Source organism: Danio rerio, chromosome 7, assembly GCF_052040795.2.
Source record: "Danio rerio strain M-AB ecotype USA chromosome 7, GRCz13ab, whole genome shotgun sequence".
Taxonomy (NCBI): domain Eukaryota; kingdom Metazoa; phylum Chordata; class Actinopteri; order Cypriniformes; family Danionidae; genus Danio; species Danio rerio.
Window position 1 is genome coordinate 50,170,436 of NC_141027.1, and position 21,987 is coordinate 50,192,422.

The 21,987-nt window shown below is 34.0% G+C and overlaps 1 protein-coding gene across 1 annotated transcript in view; it reads left to right on the plus strand.

The window, feature by feature from the left end:
• The window catches only part of abtb2a (ankyrin repeat and BTB domain containing 2a), a 48,341-nt gene that overhangs the window by 15,395 nt on the left and 10,959 nt on the right, over positions 1-21,987 (plus strand). The window contains exons 2-8 of the mRNA XM_087261778.1: positions 9,030-9,179; positions 14,051-14,258; positions 17,107-17,259; positions 19,109-19,274; positions 19,894-19,983; positions 21,547-21,648; positions 21,804-21,900. Coding sequence (XP_087117904.1) covers positions 9,030-9,179; positions 14,051-14,258; positions 17,107-17,259; positions 19,109-19,274; positions 19,894-19,983; positions 21,547-21,648; positions 21,804-21,900 — 966 coding nt within the window. The remainder of the gene's footprint in view (positions 1-9,029; positions 9,180-14,050; positions 14,259-17,106; positions 17,260-19,108; positions 19,275-19,893; positions 19,984-21,546; positions 21,649-21,803; positions 21,901-21,987) is intronic.

The following is a 21,987-nucleotide window of genomic DNA, read 5'->3' on the forward strand; positions in this document are numbered from 1 at the left end:
TTGAAAGGTTTCTTTCAGCAGTTTATTGAAGGATTTGTTCTTGCATAAAGTTAAGAACTAGCCAGTACTTATACACACAAATAGATATTAAGTTCTTAATGTAGAACAAGGTGAATGTTATCAAAGTCAAAGTCAGGTTTACTGTGGTATTAACACACTGTGGGACAACTGAGTGAAGCAAATTTAAAGTAGCTTTGGCTGTTATTTGATGCTTTAATTGATTGGTCTGTCTGTCTGTCTGTCTGTCTGTCTGTCTGTCTGTCTAGCTGAATACTACTAATAAAATATTATATACCAGTATGATGGAAAAACAAAAAATGCTCGCTTAAAATGTGTTTAAAAAGTCTACAAATAATAAAAAAAAAATTCTTTAGAACACACTTGAATGCTATACAAATTTCACAGGAAGGCTAATAATTTTGTCTTAAATAATAAATTATTTTGATCACTTTCTATCATCACAGATGGCTTAAACTGATTTGAGAATGTTTGCATATTGAAATGTTCTCAGAAGAACAGCCTTTAGTCTGTGCAGTCTTGACGTCCTTGTTCACTTGCATCACTAATAATTTTATTGTTTGACATATTTGCTAAACTGTCTCAATCTTTCGCAATTATGGCCAGATTTAACATGCTGAACCTGATAGACTGCCACCAACATGAGCGTGACTAAAGCCAACATGTGAAAAAACACTGCAAAACCTACCCTGACCAGCCGTTGACCAAAGTCTTTCTGTTTTTATGATGGTTTCCAACAGTATATACATGAACACATTAGTAAAGCTCTCATATATATCATTAGGCAGATGTATTTCTGTTTTTATAATGGTTGCCAACATGAACACATCAGTGAAGGTCTAATATATATATATATATATATATATATATATATATATATTTTATAATAAGAATTATAAGCCCCCCTTTGAATTTCTTTTTAAAAATTTCCCAAATAATGTTTAACTGAGCAAGGAAGTTTTTACAGTCTGTCTGATAATATATTTTCTTTAGGAGAAAGTCTTATTTGTTTTATTTCAGCTAGAATAAAAGTAGTTTTAACATTTTAAGGTCAAAATTATTAGCCCCTTTAAGCTATTTTTTCGATCGTCTAACAAGCCATCATTATACAATAACTTGCCTAATTACTAGGCCCACACGAAATCTGCGCGCGCAGAATTCCGCAGATTATCCGCAGATTTTCCGCAGAATTCCGCAGATTTCTGCAGTTTTTAAGCCCATTATAAATGCTGTTTATTTACTTGAGTAAATGTGTAAATCGGAATTTATTCAGTTTTTATTCAGTAATTTATTACTTTTTATTTAATATATTAAAGTGTAAGTTATGATACTCCGCTGGATACTCCCAAAATAATTCAGCAGAAATCCGCAGATTTTTACCAAAATTCTCTGCAGAAATAGCAAAAAAACGTCCGCAGATTCAGTCGGGCCCCACTAATTACCCTAACCTGCCTAGTAAACCTAATTAACCTAGTTAAGCCTTTAAATATCACTTTACTGCAATCATAACAAAGATAAAATAAATCAGTCATAAGAAGTCATAATACTGACTTCAACTATATATATATATATATATATATATATATATATATATATATATATATATATATATAATTTGATTACCTTCAGTAGGCCTACTGTAAATGCTGCTGCTCATCTCATTTCAAGAGTATTTTCTACCACAATACTTGATCCAACCTTCACTTTTGTCCCTAAAGACTCTCTTTCATTGGCAACACAAGTTCTGGTCAGACCCATGACACTGGTATGGATTTCCCAGTCTCCCATCAGTGGTGTGTGTGAGCTCCATTTCTCTCCACATAATAGCAGTGCACACACACTCCCCTCGTCCTCAGTCCACAATGATGGTAGCAGATGAGTGAGTGTGTGTGTGTCTGTGGGATCGTGCGGCTGCTTATGACGCATGTTATAGCCTTATGGCTGCCAGTATAGACAGACCAGGCTGTGGGAAAGGGAACGGGTGTGTCCTGGATGGAGGGGTTTGGGTCTGTGGGTCCACAGCCTGTCCAGCTGCATCACACACCCTGCGGCTCACCCGGACCCATACACAAACCCAAACAGCTCCACATGCCATCCTACTTTGCATTTGGGCTCTTTATAAAGACGTTATATTTCTGTATTTTCAGCTGTACTGTATTAGTTAATAACTATGATAGCAGCTCATGTGAAATTACCTCAAGCAGACCAGATTGCCTCAGTTTAGGGCATATCTGTAGTCAGTACATTTGTGCAAATTATCTTTCTATACACATTTTAACCTCTGCTAGCAGTGTGTTTCATGATGTACTAATCATTGTTGAATTTAAAGTTAAAACAATATATTTAAGCAAAAGAACAGAGCTTACGTGCAACGCCAAAGAGATAGCACAAACAACAAGTCCTAAGAGATAGCACAATCCTTATTTTGGTGTTAAAACCAACTCTAAGGATATAATGAAGACATTAAACAATAGAAAAAAGAAGATTTTTTTGATTGCTGAGCAGTGCTGAGTCGCATAACCTTTTTTTCAGCATAATCTTTTTTTTTTTGCTCACATCATGAATGTTATTAAATTAATAATTTTTGGCAGCTGATAATTCTGTGCTTCCCTAAGTATTTAAAAGGTTATGATTCACACTCATTAAATAATTACTTTGTGTAGCTTTTATTTGACATTATCAGGTGATACAAAACATAGACGTTTCGGCACAGTGTCACAATCCTCTCACTTCACCCTTTTATCCTACAGTCAATCACATTACGTCATTGGTTAGACGGCCACTCAATAGTAAAACAATCACATTTTTATTTCAATATACCATACTTAACCACACAAGAATATTTACCCTCACTTTTAAAAACATTATCTCTACTGCACAGGATAAAATCAGATCAATTATCATCATTCACTTATTCATGTCTCCATCAATGCAGTGAAACTCTGACAGTCCAAAACATAAAAAATACATTTTCATCTTATTATTTGTATCATTACATACTCAAAATCTATGATGCACAATATTATAGCTAAACAACAAACCATCAAAGAAACACAGAAAGGTCCAATTCCTCACTTATTCCTCTTAGTGTAAGTTATTTTAATTTGTGAATCCAGAAAGCTATGATAAATAATCTTTTAATCAGTTTACCTTTTCTATGTTACTCAAATACTTCTTGAACTCCTATACATTCTTGTTGTTTAACATCATGTACCAAATCTATAAAATGTCTTGCTACTTCCGAAGTTATGCTAATGAATGAATTGAATTGAATTGAAGAATGAATATTATTATTGACAAGGTTAACGCACCGAAAAAGTAAAAAAACTGCGAGAGTGTAGTCTAAACTTTACTACCTATGTATTTAACCCACAAACAAGCATGTACTTAACCATTTTGTGCCTGTGTTGTTATAGTTCTTAGTGATGATATACACACCTTCATCTTCAGCTCTGCTTGTTTGCATTTGTTTGCTTGTTAATGTTATTTTAATCAATAAGAATAAGGATGAAAAATGTTTGTTGCCTATGGCTTTAAACAAAGACAAACTTGACTTGTGCATTAAAAAATGCTACTTGTTCAAACTACTTATTTAAAATGAGTTGAAACAACACAATCCCAACTTTTTATGTTCATTCCACTTCAATTTGTGGAAAACAATTATGCTAACTTAATAGATTTGTGTTGGGAAAACATGTTGGAATTGCGTAGAACCCATCATTTTTTAGTGTGAGCTGTGCCAGTGATGTGACTAAAATCTATGAACGTTTGTGCTCTGATCCAATCATCACATGAATGATCAGCGCAACCTTTATTTATTATTGAACATTTTAAATTAAACTTTTTCAATAATATTAAATCATACAATAATCACTTTTAGTATCAAATGAAGTAAAAAGATTGTCAGCAAATATTTTTCTCCATTAATTGGTTGACAAATGCACTGTTAAAATGTAGTCAATAGATGAATCCTAAAACTTTTTACTCCAATTTGTGGATTCATTGGAATTCTTCACTGTCACTTTTAGTCAATGTAATCAACCAAAAATCAAATTTTTATTAAAAAAATATATATAAACTATAAACATTTGAAAGATTCTAATATAATTATACAAACAATCTAATATAATTATACATATTGATTTACACTCAACACTGCATTATTTATTATTTAATATTTGCACAATTAAAATTGCATATATTTATCGCACTATGCTGCACTAATTCATCTTCAATTGTACAAACCCTCTGTACAAATATATTTGTTATTATGTTTATATCTATCTGCATACCTCTGATTATTAATAGCAACCTGCACATACAGTTGAAGTCAGAATTATTAGCCTACCCTTTTGAATTTTTTCTTTTTTAAATATTTCCCAATTGATGTTTAGCAGAGCAAGTCAATTTTCACAGTATGTCTAAAAATATTTTTTTCACCTGGAGAAAGTCTTATTTGCTTTATTTCGGCTAGAATAAAAGCAGTTTTTAATTTTTAATACTATTAAATAATTTTAAATTGTTAAATTTTTTAGCTCTTTTAAGCTTTTTTTTATTATACAATAACTTGCCTAACCTGTCTAGTTAACCTAATTAACCTAGTTAAGCCTTAAATGTCACTTTAAGCTGTATAGAAGTGTCTTGAAATATCAAATATTATTTACTGTCATCATGGCAAAGATAAAATAAATCAGTTATTAGAAATGAGTTATTAAAACTATTATGTTTAGAAATGTTTAGAAAATGGGGAAAAAATAAACAGGGGGGCTAATAATTCTCAATTCAACTGTATATTCATCTATTGTAAATCTCTGTTCATAGTTAATACAACCTGTATTTAATGTTCATAGTTCATCCGTCTATAAATATTACCATAGTCTTTCTGTAATTGCACTTATACCTATATAATGTACCTTCTATTGCACTCCTGGTTAGGTCTAAACTGCATTTCATTGCCTTGCACATGTATAATTACATACCATAATGACATAATGGCAATAATGTAATCAACCATTCAAATTGTGATTTTTTTTTTCAATTTTACTCATGATAGTTTAATTACATTTAAATTTTAATTTATTTTAATAATTTATTTTATTTTTTTAAATGGAAAGTGAATGGCTGCAAATTCAGAGTCCCTTCATGACAGCTACGGTTTATCTCAGAATATCGGTCAGACAAAAAACTGCTACCCTCTGCTCTGAAGGTCATTCTTTTGTGTTGAGTAGGCAGTCGTTGCACACTAAGCTGAGAATCTGCTGCTGTAGCAAAAGCAAAACATTGGCTGTGGTAGAGCGAGACTATAGTTTACAACTGCAAAAAGTGATGAAACAATGAGTTTGCTCACCCCAGTTACTCTTCGAGAAATGCAGTTCATTAGCAATGATATAAAATGAGCCAAATAGATCAGCTGGTCAACATCTGGAGAGATATTTTGAGTCACCGGAGCACAGATTAATGTGTACAGTCGGTGTATCTCAAGAATGGTTTATCGTTTAGCTTGATGATGAAAACAAATCCCTCATTTGATCCCTTTATGATACCCTGTGAAAGAGAAATCCAAGAGAAAGGTATGGCTTTCAAATCAAATAAAAAAGAATAAAAAAAAACACACTCTGCATTTTTAGATTGATATTCCAAACATGTGATCTGCTCATGATTCATGTTGGCAATCCACTTTCACTCTGTTTCTGAGAGCCTGGCAAAGCATACATTTTTTTATCCAAGAAAACACAGATAATTTTTCATAAATCTCTGAAGACTGGTGTATTCCTTAAGTAATACTTAAGCTGTGGTGAAGAGAAATAGAAATCTTTATACAGTATCATGGTTAGATATTAACACCAGTTAATCAAAGGAATGCAGTTGAGATTTCATGCATTCAGTACATAGTCAATCACAGCTACTTTAAATATTTGATCCATATGAAGACAACACCCAATGGATTAATTGCAAAGTTTAACCATCTTCTGCATCATCTGAACATTTGCAAGTGATTTTTAACCAAGCTGGAATACTTGAAAGAGAATTTATGCTTGTACCTGACAGGTCCACGTTTTCCTTTTAATGGTAAAAAAAATTGTACATTTAATGTACCACTGTAGACCCCTTAGTTCCAAACATGTACAGTGCTTGGCATAATTAAGCACACCCCATTTTGAAAATTAATATTTTTCTCCATTTCTCAGTGAATATGGGTAATATATAAGGTGCATGGTAACACTTTACAATAAGGTTCATTAGTTAATGTTAATTAATGCATTTACTAACATGAACAAACAATGAACTACTACTACTGTATTTGTTCATGTTAGTTAACGTTAGTTAATAAAAATACAGTTGTTCATTGTTAGTTTATGTTAACTCATGGTGCATTAACTAATGTTAACAAGCATGGACTTGGATGTTAATAATGCATTAGGAAATGTTCAATTATGAATAATGAATTCTGTGCAAGTGTTGTTCATGATTAGTTCATGTTAGTAAATGCATTAACTAATGAACCTTATTGTAAAGTGTTTCCAGGTGCATAAAAAACAGATATATTTATAAAAAAAATTATTTTAGTCACCAAACATATTTAGACAATTAAATTCAAGCAAAATTTGCAAAACAATACCACAACCTACAAAATCTCAACAAAAAGTTTAATTTTTTTCTGCTTCTCTTGACTTTTACTCTTTTTTAATTAATATTTAATATTCTTCTATTTTTCTATTCTTACTTACTATTTTACTTTTTTACATTTACTATTTTTACTATTTTACATTTTACAATTCAGACTTTTCAGAATACATCTGAAATACTTCAACCTCAGAATTGTGAAAAAGCCTTACAATTCTGAGAAGCAAATTTGCAATTCAATGTGTGTAAACGTAAAATTCTGCAGTGCAATTTAGTTATTACCCAGCAGGCACAATGTCATAAGTTTTATTTATTTATTTTTTATTGTTTATTGCATAACCTTCAGGAACAAACTTACAACACAATACAAATTATTCAACACAAAAAAAGCTAAAATAAAATTTTTAAAGAGCCAAAAAAAAAAAAAAGATAAATAAATACAAATAAATTAATTTAATTACACAAAGTATAGTGTACAGCATTTCTACATCCAATGATTTTAAGAATTGACAGGGGAATCAAAAAAAAAATTATGCATATCTCAGATGTTTTTCTTTTCAACAATTTCACTGTAGAAATAAAAAAGTCAAACTTGAAATAATTAAAAAAAGCTGTTAAAGTGGGAGATGATTTAGCAAATTTCTGTTTGTGTATGTAAAACTTTGCCGATAAAATAAAGAGATTACCAATATATTCAAGACATTTGTCGGTTTGTTTTCATAATAAAAAATAATATATTTTAATGTAAAATAATAAAATTCAAAAATATATTTGGCTAGATTCTTCCAGAAATTCTTTACTATGTTGCATTCAAAAAAACAAATGACAAAGGCTCTCTTTGTCCACATTGCAGAAACCACAGATATGCTCCATTTCAATGTACTTTGATAAAAACAATTTTACTGGGTAGATTCTATGTAATATTTTAAAATGTAATTCCTTAATTTTATTATTAATAGTGTATTTGAAGAGAGTTAACCAGGCTCTTTTCCAATTAATATAAACTATAATAGAGTTCCAGAAAAATTTGCCTCTAGGAGTAATTTTGTTTTGTTTCTGAAAAATATTGCGAATATGTTTGTTTGTACATTTTTTTATCAGTCAACTCAACACCTTCTAAATGTAGTTTTGGGTTTACAACAGATAGAAAATTATAGCAATTATGATTTTTAACAAGTTAAATAATTTTTACAGGGATAGATTTAATAACTAAAATAAATTCTCTAAACAATGCTGGGAAATTGTGAGTAGACATGAATTGTTTATATGATGGAATATTCCTGGAACTGTAAGCTTTAAAATATGATTAATGTCTCTATTAAACCAATTTACTAAGAATAAAGATTTCTTTGAAGATGTTATATTACCATTATTCCAAACAAGGAGGTGTGAGGAGAAAATCGTAACAGTAACAGATTTTCCAAGCAAGAACAGCTTGTTGATGGAAAAAATAAGCAACTTGTATGGGTAAAAAGATTATGAAGAATATCCAAAAGGAAATGTTGGTGGATAGGCATCTCTTAATCCAATTGACCATAAATGTCTTAATGATATCCTCTAAATAAAGCTTTAGACCTCTTTCAGCTTTCTTATTGGTGAGAACTCTTTTTTATACTTTGGGATTTGTTTTTCCAAATAAAAGAACGTCATAAGATGTTAATATTAGGTTAGATTTAGGTTGTGATGTCAGGTGATCAAAATTCAATGTCTAGCCAGCATCTAAGGACAACATTGTTTTAATGTCCAATAATGACATCCAATGACGTTGATATTTGGTTAATTTTAGTTTGTGTTAGAAAGTGAACAAAATCCAACATTGAGCCAACATCTTAATCCAACATCATATTGACGTCAAATACTGACATTTATTTGTCAGGTGGCAACCAAAATCCAACATCTGAAAGACGTCATAATGGTAACGTCCATACAACGTCAAGCTGTAACATCATTAGATGTTGATATTTGGTGGATTTTAGATTGGATGTTTGACAAATTTGCAATTTGTTACTTTACACCACTGGTGGCTTTCATACCTTGTTATTGATAATTAATCAGACAAAATTCACGCACCAATAAGATGCAACATTAATTCAATTGTACAAGAACGAAAGGACTAAAGATAGAAGAAAGAGTTACATTCTGAGAAGAGGAAATGATGACTTCCCACACTTCCTCTTCTTATCTCTGTCTGAATCACATTCTGTATACGGGAACGATTGGCTTTCCATGAGCAATCTCTCTTCCCCTTCCCCCTCATAATTGTCAGACCCCTACCACAGAGTTCACATTTAGAGACACATTTGATTAATGGCTGAAATCCTAATAAACGTGCAACTGCTGTTCTGAGTCCCGATGATGTTATCTCACTAAACTGTGTTTGTGTGTAGGAGAGCTGTCTCTGCCTGCCCATTTCAGCCTGTATGCTGAGGGTCCAGATGCAGCGGTGGAGAGCAGAGAAACTGCATATGCTCAGCTGGAGCTGCGGACGCTGGAGCAGGCCCTGCTGGCCACCTGTGTGGGCAGTCTGTCAGAACTCAGTGAGTTACAACCACTTGATTCAAGTTTATCTCCAATATAACATGTGTTAGCATGCATTATGAGTTTAAAAAGAATACACAAATGCTAGTTAGTTGTGTGACTAGAGAACAAAACCACGAGAAAACCATTTAACAAGTCCATTTAACAAGGTTCTTGTTTATGTCTCTCAACAGGTTGTTTTACTATACAAATAATACATCGTTTTTAATTCACTAAATATATAGCATGCGTAAGTAAAAGTCATTTACAGTTTATTTAAGTTGTTCCACTAAAAACAAACTGACTTGAGAAACTGAAAGATGTTTTTAATGATGAATCAAAAATATAAACTCAACAACAAGCAAAGTAAGATACAATTAGAATATAGCAATATAAGTATAGAATACTTACTTTATACATCTGGGCGGGTCAAGTTTTTGGGTTATGTTCAGTAATATGCCTCAGTTAACCAAAGTTATATATTTAATTCAGTTGCATGTATTTTATTAATCAAACTTTTGTTTTCTGTGTTTTGAGGGATATAAGTGGTTCTCAATGACATTTGGGATCTTAAATAAATTATGACAGATTTGCATTCCTGCACCAATAAATGAATGACCATGAAAGACTGCACATATTTTACTGTTTAACTTCCATGTGCGAGTGTAATATAATACAAACTATGCATCTACTTTTACAGACACCTACAGACCCTTATTTTACAAGAAACATGTTTTGTGAAAATTTACTCTGTCTGCTTTAATACTTTTGGTGCAAACATGCGCAATGGTATAAACCATTACAGGGGTGGTCAAATGTGTATTTATGTTTGTCTCTTATTTTAATTACACTACCGGTCAAAAGCTTAGGGTCAGTTTTTTTCCATGTTTTTTTTTTTTAAGAAAATTATTGTTCATCAGGGCAACATTTATTAATGTAAAAAAAAAAAGTTGAATATTTGTTAAACGTTTAAACAACTGCTTTCTTATTGTATGTAGTTTCAAAAGAAGTAATTACTCCAGTCATTATTGCTTTTATTACTATTACAACAATAATAATAATAATAATAATAATAATAATAAATAATAATAATAATAATAATAACAACAATATTAATTAATATTAGATTGATTTCTGATGGATCATGTGACTTTGAAGACTGGAGCAATGAAGCTGAAAATTCATCTTTGAAATCACTAGAATAAATAATTAAATTAAATGATAAACTTATTTTGAACAGTTATTTTATAGTGCAATAACATTTCACAATTTATTGTTGCTTAAATAAATGCAGCCTTATTGAGCAGGATAAGCTTATTTGAAAACATTTAAAAATCCTACTGACCCCCAAATATTTGAACGGTAATGCAGTTACATTATTTATGATACAGATCAGAGCAAACAATTTCTTAACTGTTAAAGAGCAGACCCCCATACATCTTGTTGTGATATTCTTCAGGGGAGATCAAGCATTAATTAGGGGGGTCAGAGCCTTCCAACTCCCCCTGTAATTTGCACTTTTATAAATTGCTTTATTCATATTCGTTACTTTTACAATATCTTTTGGTGCAGTTATTATTACAAGTACTAAATCTGTAATTGTGGACATTTAGCAGATGGACAACAAAATGTGAAATAAAAAATATTGTAATTTGTTGAAATAAAAATACTTTTAATTTCATGTTGCTTAACCAAGAAGAAATATCTTTTTCCCAGCTTAATAAAGCAGCAGTTTTATGTAAGATTTCTGTCAGATGAAATGGCTTTTCTCTCCTCGCGGTTAAAACTTTAATGTAGAAACACTGCCACTGTCCATTTTTCATCTCCACCTCCTACTGACCATTGACCATGCTGCTTTTGCACGATTGTTTTTACATGTCTGGAAGACAGAGAGAGATTTCTGTACAATTTCAAGTGCTTTCCTTCAAACTACTCCACATTGCAGGCCTGTCGTGGAGTGTGTGAGCAGCTGAACTGTGAACAGTTTGTTTACGCAGCAGACCACAGTTCAGGATGAGGGAGGGAGCAAAACTCACATTCACCAGAGAGGGAAACACGCTCTCCCTGAGGGCGTCAGCAACACTCATGCAGTTGTTTTGCTGGTACAAGAGCACCTTCTGTTTGGGTCAAGGGAGTAAAAAGCACCTTCTTTATGCTTTATGGTTGCAGATACTCAGCAGCCGTAAAGCAGCGCTTTGTTAAACAACTAATTTGCACAAGTGTTCATTAAGGTCAATGCAGACCATATGTGATTGATGGCTTAGATGGTTTCTCACACTCCTCTTGATTATTATGCCTATTTCTTATCCATATGACCACAAAACATAAGTCATAGGTGTGCTTTTGTTAAAATCGAGATTTACTCATAAGCTAAGAGCTTAATAGAAAGCTTTATACTTTTTAATGATATGACATTATTTAAATATTAATATTAACTATCTACAACTATGTTACTGCTTGAATATCTGGAATCTGAGGCCTCAAACATATCAGAAAACTGAGAAAATTATCTTTAATCAAGTTCATCATCTAAATTAAGTTTTTAAAAATGTTATACTCACAAATGTAGTTTTGATAAATTGACAGCAGAAAATATAATACGATACGGTCTCTCAATCAGTGCAACCCACAGGACTGAAATACTTTTTTGCTCATTGCACATTTTACAAACACCTGCACATCTGTACATTCATGCACTTTGCACACCCACTGTACACTCTTGGACAGTTATGCACATTTGCACACACCCTGGGCATACACTCACTGGCCACTTTATTAGGTACACCTTACTTGTACCAGGTTGGACCCTTTTTTGACTTCAGAACTGACCTAATCCTTTATGGCATAGATTCAACAAGGTAGTGCAAATATTCCTCAGAGATTTTGGTCCATATTGACATGATAGCATTACGCAGTTGCAACAGGTTTGTTGGCTGCACATCCGTGATGTGAATCTCCCGTTCCACCACATACCAAAGGTGCTCTATTAGATTGAGTATTGTGTAGATCCAGTGCACTCCATACAAGTGAGTGGGCTTGATAAACCACCATTCTCTCTTATTTTGTACTTTTCTTTCTGCAGCCACACACTCTATATCTAGTCTTTAAATATTTTATATTTGCTCTTATTTTCTATTACATAGCTTCTATTTCTCCAGAATTTGGATTGTTGTTATTGTCGTTATTATTTTAAGGTCATGAGAGGTTGCATAAGCATTTCACTGCATATCAAATGGCAAAAATATACCCATGCATATTAAAAGCTGGTTTTGTGGCCCAGGGTCACAAATTCGCATTTATTTTAGGATTAGCTAATGCGAAATGATGTATCGCGCTGTCATTGTGTTTTCTCAGTCTCATCTCTTTCCTCTATGATGCTTTCTGCATATGAAAAGTGGTTGTCCACTGTATTTAATGTAGGCTTTTCTTTCTAATGGTCAACACAGACTTTAAAGAGTGTTTCTTTGCCTTGTTCTCACTGTATCTTCTCCTCCTGTGGGGAACAGCTTGAGTCTGGGTTTGTGCATTGAGAAGCAAAACCAGCAGATTTAATGCCCCTCTGAGGTACTTAGAATAAAGCTCCTAGACGTTTGAGTTTATTCGAGTCCTCTTCCAATTCCACATTTGGATGTAAAACAGATGGGTCTGAAGATATATTCTGCTTTATTGAAATATGATTTGTATTTTGTGTTGTCAGCGCTTTAAAAAGATGACACAATCGCATTTGGCTACTGTCTCTAGTTTATGGGGTTGAATACAGATGGCTTTTTGATATAAGTGAAGAATTGTTCTCAGAGATATAAGTGAAGAATTGTTCTCAGAGATATAAGTGAAGAATGTGATGTTTGTCTGCTTTTAAAACTGAAGGCGTTTATGGCATTTCAAAGCCACTGGTAAGTTCAGTTGACTCCATTATATTATTATAAAGGTGCTTGGTTTAGTTTTAGAGGTCTACAATCGGTTTTTAAATATATTTATTTGTATCCAAGATCACATTCCAGTGCTTGATTGATTTGCTGAATTTTAATGCGAACACGTACCTGCGGTTTTGAGTTGTGTGATGTATTTGTGTTGGGAATGGTATATATGTTTTGCACTGCACAAATAATTGCACCAAAAGGGGACAATAAAGTTTACAGTAAACAATCAGAAACCAAACCATACACACAAACACATTGTTTTCTTAACATCAACAAAATTAACCAAGACTTTCAGACTTTAGTGTTGGAGGGTCAAAGTAGCCATTGTTTGTCGGCATTTTCCATATTGGTTTTAAACTTGAGTAAATTTGTACAGGAAGTAAGAATGTGAAATGGGACGCTGACAACATGACAACAGAGGTGCAGATCCAAATGCAGGTTTATTAGAAAAGTCGGGCAAGCAGCGGTCACAGTCAGATGTATGCAGGGAAATCCAAAGTTGTGGTCATTCATTCAAGCAGAGGTCAAACAAGGAAGGACAAGACCAGGAAAACGCATCATAGTGTTCACAAAGACAGATAAACAAGACTCAGTAAAGAGGTGTGCGTGTGTGCTGTGTATATAATCCAATTAATCAGTTCATTGGCAGCCCCCAGCCGTGAGTGTGTGAAATCAGGTGCGTCTGAGCGGTGCATGACTGGAACTTGCAGTCCTCATACTGGCGAATTTGTAGTTCTTTAGTGAACTGTGTGTTTACCAGTGATCTGCAGTTGCTAGATTACTGGCGATCATAACAGACTCACACAACTGACAGCTTTGGTTTAGCCAGTTCAGAAATTAGTCTTTATTTACAGTACATCGAAGAACAGCTATATTACACTCTGCATGGCACTATATGTCTGTTAGACAGCAAGATATATACAGAATTTGTGCTTTAAGTTCAAAACTTTGCGTAAATGTGTGTTCTACAGGTGACTTGGTTTCCCGTGCAATGCACCATATGCAGCGTTTGGTTTCAACAAGTCCCGGTCTCAGTCCTGGACGTCCTTTCTGCCTGCAGCCCATCTCCTGGTCTCCAGATGCCCTTCACACTCTCTATTACTACCTGCGCAGTCCACAGATGGAGTCTCTGGAGAACCCCAACCTTGAGCCACAGAGGATAGCACTCAATAAAGAGAGGTGAGACCAGCAGGCCAGGGTTCTGCCAGTTCAGTTGTGCTTTTTCTGTGTTTGTGACAGAGCTGTGACACTGCTCCAGTCCTGTATTGTTTTGTGAGCACATGACCTGTGTTACTGTTTGCTGCCACATGCTCTTCTGTTATCCATGCCCCTCTTGTTTTGCAATTTTCAAATAATTTGCTTCACATGTTTAGTTGTGATTAGTTTGTTTTTTAAACCCCTTTTGTTCCCTCTCTTTTTGCTGCTTCATTTTTTATATCTTACTACTAGTGGTGGGCTTGGATCATTTTCAACAAACCAGACCTTTCGAACTGGTTGTTTCAATGAAGTGGTTGAAAAATGGATTCTTTTATGCTACAACGTTATGATATCATCCACAATGACTTAACGACAATTCTCCCATGTTAGGACACAATGAATCAAAAATATATAGCCAGCAATCATAATTAGAGTCAGTTAAAACATCACCATGATTTGAAAAGTTTTATACAATTGCATTTTGCAACTCAAATGATTAAATGGTTTAACCTCTAGATCTGGTAAAAAAACAAAAACAACAACAAACAAAAAAAACAAGATTTGTTCACGATGGGCCATCACTTTACTACATCTTTGAAGCTTTTGATTTCTATGGAAGTATAGTCTGGACAATTTTCAAATGCAATTGCATTTTCCATATGTGGACGCATAAATGTTGTCATAATTCAAATGCAATTGAAAATCCCACATTTGCATTTCCGCTTCTGCTTCCGCTTTCTGTTTTCTTTGAATGGTTTGCTCAGATACTCTAAGCAGCCGAGCAAGCTGGACACACAAGTAACCACACGTCACATATCACTGTATAAAAAAAAAATGCAAGGTTCCACACATTTCATTCTTGTTGTCCCAACACAACTTGATTAAGTTAACTTAACACTAACTTAACAAATTTATATGGATTGAACATTAAAAATAAAGTTGTTCCAATGAAATTTTAAGAATTGTGTTGTTTGAGCTCATTTTAGTTAAGTAGTTTGAACATGTCAAAAAATTATTTTTTGAGGGTAGAACTTGATCATTTCTAGTGGTTTTTCCACTAAATGACGTCCTGATCCTTAAAAACCCATAAAAACCCTGCCGGTAACTTCAATTAGGTTGGCGAAGACCAAATCATTGATTGTGCTGTTCGATAAGGCCACAAACCCATTTTACATGTGCAAAAATATAAGAGTTTCTAAATAAAAGTAAATTTGTATCACATGAGCTGTCATCAATCTGCTGCGCAAGTGTCAAAATTTGCTCCACAATTTCACTAATTACCTCCATTTTTCAAAATTGTAAACACGTCGACTGTGGGTGATGTCACTTCCCAGTACAATACTGTTAATACTGTTGTTTGATTGGCAGGTTTCAGCATAGACATCGGAAAATCAAATGCAAAAGAATTTGGGATTCCATTAGAGCAGTGGTCACCAAACTTGTTCCTGGAGGGCCGGTGTCCTGCAGATTTTAGCTCCAATCCTAATCAAACACACCTGAACAAGCTAATCAAGGTCTTACTGGGTATACTTGAAACGTCCAGGCAGGTGTGTTGAGGCAAGTTGGAGCTAAACCCTGCATGGACACCGGCCCTCCAGGATCAGGATTGGTGACCCCTGCATTAGAGTTTTGGCAAGTTACAAGCACAATGTGGAAAAAAAGGAAAAATAAAATGACGCTATTAATATTGCTATTTTGTCAAGACATGAAAAAATGCATTTGCAAATGAACTTACCTTTTTCATTTGAAATCTGACAGCAGACATGCAAAGAGCAATGTAGGATTGGCAATTGCAGTTGGATTATGACACAATTTATACATCCACATATATAAAATGCTATTGCTTATCCTTTTTTATTCATTCATTTATTTATTCATTCATTCATTCATTCATTCATTCATTCATTCATTCATTCATTCATTCATTCATTCATTCATAAATGAATGAAATAGGTGGTTTTCCACCAAGGCAACCCAGAGTGCTGAAATATAATTGGTTAACCTGGCATTGTGCAGGTTAAAATAACGTAAAGACAGATGCTTCGGCACGGAAAACACATTTTCAAAGCCGAATATCTGACTTCAGCATTGTTTTAGATAAACAAGAATGTTCACTCAACCTGTTTCTCAAATATCTGCAAACATATTATGGTATTTTGATGCTTTAGAAGAGTCACAAACTTACATACAGCACCTTTAAATAGTAGTGCACATTGAATTTCTGTGCAAGCATAATAAATGAATCATTCCTGACTGTTATTCATTTGAGAGCATCCTTTCATCCTCTATGGTATTTTCTTTATTTTTCTTTCTCTGTAGATTATATGCATACTTAGAATTTTACCTTCAAGTCTGTTCTAGTAAGCAGAGAAGGTTTGTCTGGAAACTTGCTCTGCATTCAAGTCAAATAATGAATACTAATGTGTTCAGCAGGTGGACAGTTATGCTTCACAATCACTGGCACAGACAGTGGAGAAGAAGAAAAACCATAGAGGATTCGTTCTGTAATATCACGCTGATTTGAAATCCAGCGAGACTCTTGTCTGTTGAAGACGGCAGATGCTGGTAGACAAATTGTGATTAAGAGTGAAGTGGCAGGCTTGTTTGTGGTAATGAACGGCAGGATTGAAAGAGGCTGCGGCGAGCCAAACTCAGCAGCCTTTCTAATTACACTGTCCTTACATCTCTCTGATCCAGTTTTGTGCCACTGTGAATCTCACATGAACTTTACTTGGGTTATGTTTGTGCATTTCTTGGCAGGGAGAAATACAGAGTGCAGTGAAAGGGGGTTGTGAATAGCTGAGCAATGCTGTGTGTTTCTCTTTCTCAGGCCGTTTCCTCTTCTTCCTCCTCTGATGGAGTGGATGCGGGTCGCTATGGTTCATGCTGAGCATCGGCGGAGCCTACTAGTGGACAGTGATGATGTCAGACAGACTGCCCGGCTGCTTCTTCCTGGGTTGGACTGCGAACCTCGACAGCTCAAGTAAGATGCGGTTCTGCCGTTATAGAGTTAGAGCTGGCTAGTGATGGCATTTTGTGTCAGATGAACCAAGTGCCTTACAAAATAAATCTGCTGTTGTAATTTAAAATTACAGTGCAATAAACACTTTAACATTAAAAGATTTTACTGTATGCTTTTACTGCTCTGGGTGGATTCACGTGTTCACGTTCACGACTTTACAAAAAAGGTAGGATGATAATGAAAATTCTTCCAATTATTATACAAAATGTGTTTCAGAATCAACATCAGAATGTTAGCATTAGGGATCATAAGGATCAGTAGGGATCATAGTTGACCAGGCTCCACAGTTCAGAATTCATGTTTTTTTTTTTTTTTTGTGGGTTTCATGATATGCTTAACCAAAATAGTGAGTTTATCAATAGGTCACCTTGGAATTATAAGGTTCTATCTGCGTTCTGAATGATTTTGAGATATTTAGCTTCAAAGTTTTTGCATCCCAAAGCAAGCAGTATGTGTGTAACATTTGTTTAATAAATAAAAAGTCTTAAAATGTAAACAACTTAAAAAAACATCCCATAATGTAAATAAGTTGTCAATTAAAAAGAATTCATCAATAACCTAATTTTGACAAAAATGTCAGAACCTTATAATTCCAGGGTGATGATTTGCATGTGGTTTTAAGACCTACTGTGTAAACATTATATATGAGTTTAAAGCATGCAGGGACAAGAGACAGTATTCTTCATATATGAAGGGTTAAGATGCAAAAACCTCTAAGTGCCGTTTGAAACTTGTGTGTAGCTTCTGTATTCAAAATGTTATTATAATGAATGGGTTATTTTCATCGCCTTCAAAGTGAAAGAAAATTTCAGATGGCACTTACAAGTTTTTGCATCTAAAACGCTTCATATGCAGTATATGCTTATATGTATATTATGTTTTTTTGACTGTATATATTATGTTTTAAAAATCGGTTAACCATTCTAATTGAGTAAAAAAAAAAAAAAAAAAAAAATATATATATATATATATATATATATATATATATATATATATATATATATATATATATATATATATATATATATATATATATATATATATACTAAATACTAGTACTAAATCATCATTATTATTTGAAATATGCCATAAAATTCAGATCCTCATTCAACACTTTTAAAACCATTTAAAACCAAATTCAAGTGTACTAGTGCAATAGGATTATGTTAGTTTTATTTATTTATTTATTTATTTATTTATTTATTTATTTGTTTTTTTGACAACTTACAATGCTGTGAAGTGTAAACTATTATTAAAATAGTAATTCTTTAAATTACTTTAAAAGTCATTATTTAAAACAGTAAAAACATGGTTAACCATAAGGAAGAGCAGGCAGTTAAAGGGCTAAAAGCTTATGCTAGTACATGAGTTCTCTGAGATTGCTCACCCGCAATGAGCCTTTAGAAATTTGAAACAGTAATAGTATAGCAAAGCCTTGTTTACTGAAATAATGATGTTGGCAGTTTGATACAGTGTGTGCTTCAAGCCAGCGGTTTGAAACAAATTATCAGCAAGGGTATAAAAGTTTGACAAAGCATATCTTTAAAAGTGTTCATCAGTAGTTCTGGTAACATCAGGGCCTAGGGTTTAATTATCACAAGTTCATGCTGCTTAATACACTCATCTGCTAAATGCAGACAGGTGAAATTAATTTTTTCCCTTCTTTATATCTTTAAGCAAGTTACTTTGTCCTTTGGCTCTCTGTGTCTCCATTTTTGGCAGGCAGGTTATTGCTGTATTTATTTATTTATCTGTATTCTTCTAGTAATCAACTCTAAATTCACTCTCTCTCTCTCTTTGTTTTCCCCAGGCCAGAGTGCTGTTTTACCTCTTTTAAACGTCTAGATTCAAAGGCAGCCATGGACAAGTTTAATTTGGATCTTGGCTTTCGCATGCTCAACTGTGGCCGCACTGATCTGATTGGCCAGGCTATCCAGCTTCTGGGCCGGGACGGAGTGAACACAATGGATGATCAGGTGAATGCATGAAGCTTCTCATTGAAAAGTGCATGTCTTAAAACCTGTTAACACTAAGCCCAATAACTATAAATATTACAACTACAACATAGCATCTGTACAAATGATAACATATGCGATCTTATAGCAGAAAGGATTTATTGTCTGTCAATTGACTGATATTAAATTCCTCTACTGAATTTAATGATATCGTTTCTTTGTGCCATATTTTTAATGTGTTGTTAACTGTGCCTTTATAAGGATAGTAAAAGAGAAAAGGTGCTCATCATTTACTCAGCCTCCACTTCACTCTATAATATATTTTTCTTATGCCAAAGACAAAAGAATATATTTGGAGAAATTCTCCAAAGAGTTGACAGTAACCATTCCCTACCATAAGATAAAAAAAGGAGTCAATACAATACAATAGTTACCCTGAGTGGTTTTATTACCAACGTTCTTCAGCTACCAGGCTTTTAGAAGGGTAACAAACCCTAAAAAAATAATAATATAAGGAAGGATATGGTGAAGTGTGCTTAATAAAAACAATACAGCTACAGTATTTATTTTTTTAGCTCATGTTTTTCAAAGGAGTTTATTGAACTCTTTTTCTCTCTCTATCTGTGTGTGTGGTGTGTAGGGCATGACGCCGCTGATGTATGCCTGCTCAGCCGGGGACGAGGCTCTGGTGCACATGCTCATTGATGCTGGAGCAAACTTGGATGTAGCGGTAATGACACAGTGCTTTTTCAGTCACATCAATCTTTTTTGCCCATTTATCTACCAGGGTGTAAATTCTGCTCATGGAGGGCCAAAGTCTGGCCCCAACACAGTTGCCTGGAAGTGCCTATTAATCCTAAAGACATTCATTAGCTAGGAAACTGAATATTGTGAAATTGACTGATTTCTGACAGAAGTGAGTGTGAGTGTCATCTGGTGGTTGTTGTTGATATAGCGCCTAAATAGAATCTCATAGTATCAACTTCAGTCCTGGAACATACATTTGTTTAGCATACGGTTTTGATTTATTAAAATTATGTGTAATAATAATAATAATAATAATAATAATAATAATAATAATAATAATAATAATAATAATAATAATAATAATAATAATAATAATAATAATAATAACAACAACTAATAACTAATAGGGCGAGGCAGTGGCGCAGTAGGTAGTGCTGTCGCCTCACAGCAAGAAGGTCGCTGGGTTGCTGATTCGATCCTCGGCTCAGTTGGCGTTTCTGTGTGGAGTTTGCATGTTCTCCCTGTATTCGCTTGAGTTTCCTCCGGGTGCTCCGGTTTCCCCCACAGTCCAAAGACGTGGTACAGGTGAATTGGGTAGGCTAAATTGTCCGTAGTGTTTGACTGTGTGTGTGAATGTGTGTGTGGATGTTTCCCAGAGATGGGTTGTGGCTGGAAGGGCATATGCTGCTTAAAAATGTGCTGGATAAGTTGGCGGTTCATTCCGCTGTGGCGACCCCGGATTAATAAAGGGACAAATCGATAAGAAGATGGATGAATGAATGAATGAATGAATTAATAATAATAATAATAATAATAATAATAATAATAATAATAATAATAATAATAATAATAATAATAATAATAATAATAATAATACATGGGGTTTAAAGTAAATTTAGTTGTCTTGTCAGTAACTTTTTTTACAGGTTATAGCTCAGTGGTAGAGTGAGATGCTTTCCGAAATCTGCTGTCTATCGAGAGACAAGTTTTCAAATTAATACCATTAAAGTTTAGAAAGTGCACAAGGCAGGTAGGAGTGGTTAGAGGGTACTTGAAGAACAGTTAGCCCAAAAATGTTGAGTCTGCTATCACATCTGGTTTTAAACCTTTATGAGTTTCTTTTGTTAAACAAAAAAGAAGATATTTTGAAGAATGCTGAATACCACTAACCATTGACTTCATTGGCATTTGGAAGTCTATGGAAGTCAGTGGTTACCGGTTTCCAACTTTCTTCAAAATATCTTCTTTTGTGTTCTAACTCATTATGGTTTAGAACCATACAAGGGAGAGTGAATAGAGTTTTATTTTTTTATTTTTTTATCTTGGTGTGATCAGAGCTTAACTCTTGCATGATATTGGCACATCAGGGGCAAAATAAACACCCATCATCTAAGCCTTGTCCATGATCATTTTAGGCTGAAATTGTTGAATGGATGGCTTGCATTAATGTAACATTCTGAATATTCACACAAACAATATCCAGCAGAGTTTGGGTTGTTTACTAATATTAAATGACATTTTTATTTTGCTGTGTTCTTTTATTCAGGTACCCAACTGCTCACCCAAACACCCGTCTGTTCACCCTGAGAGTCGCAGCTGGGTGGCCCTCACCTTTGCAGTGCTGCATGGACACATATCTGTAGTGCAGGTGAACATGCTGCTCATGCTAATTGCATACAGTAGTATTACTGCGTTTAATCACTTAAGAGGGGTGATTACTGTACTGTACAGCTCTACGGTGTATACAAACTGGATGACTGTGGCATGACTTTAGCATGCTAAATAACTTTGTTTGCATTTCAGCTGCTGTTAGATGTGGGAGCAGATGTGGAGGGCAGAGCCCTGAGAAACAGCCACCACAGCTCTGCAGAAACACCCCTCCAGCTGGCATCAGCCTCAGGTGGGAAAAAAAAAACTGATTCAAAGTCATCCTTAACATGTGCTTTCTTTTAAATAGTTATGTTTGAATGTACTGTACTGTAACATA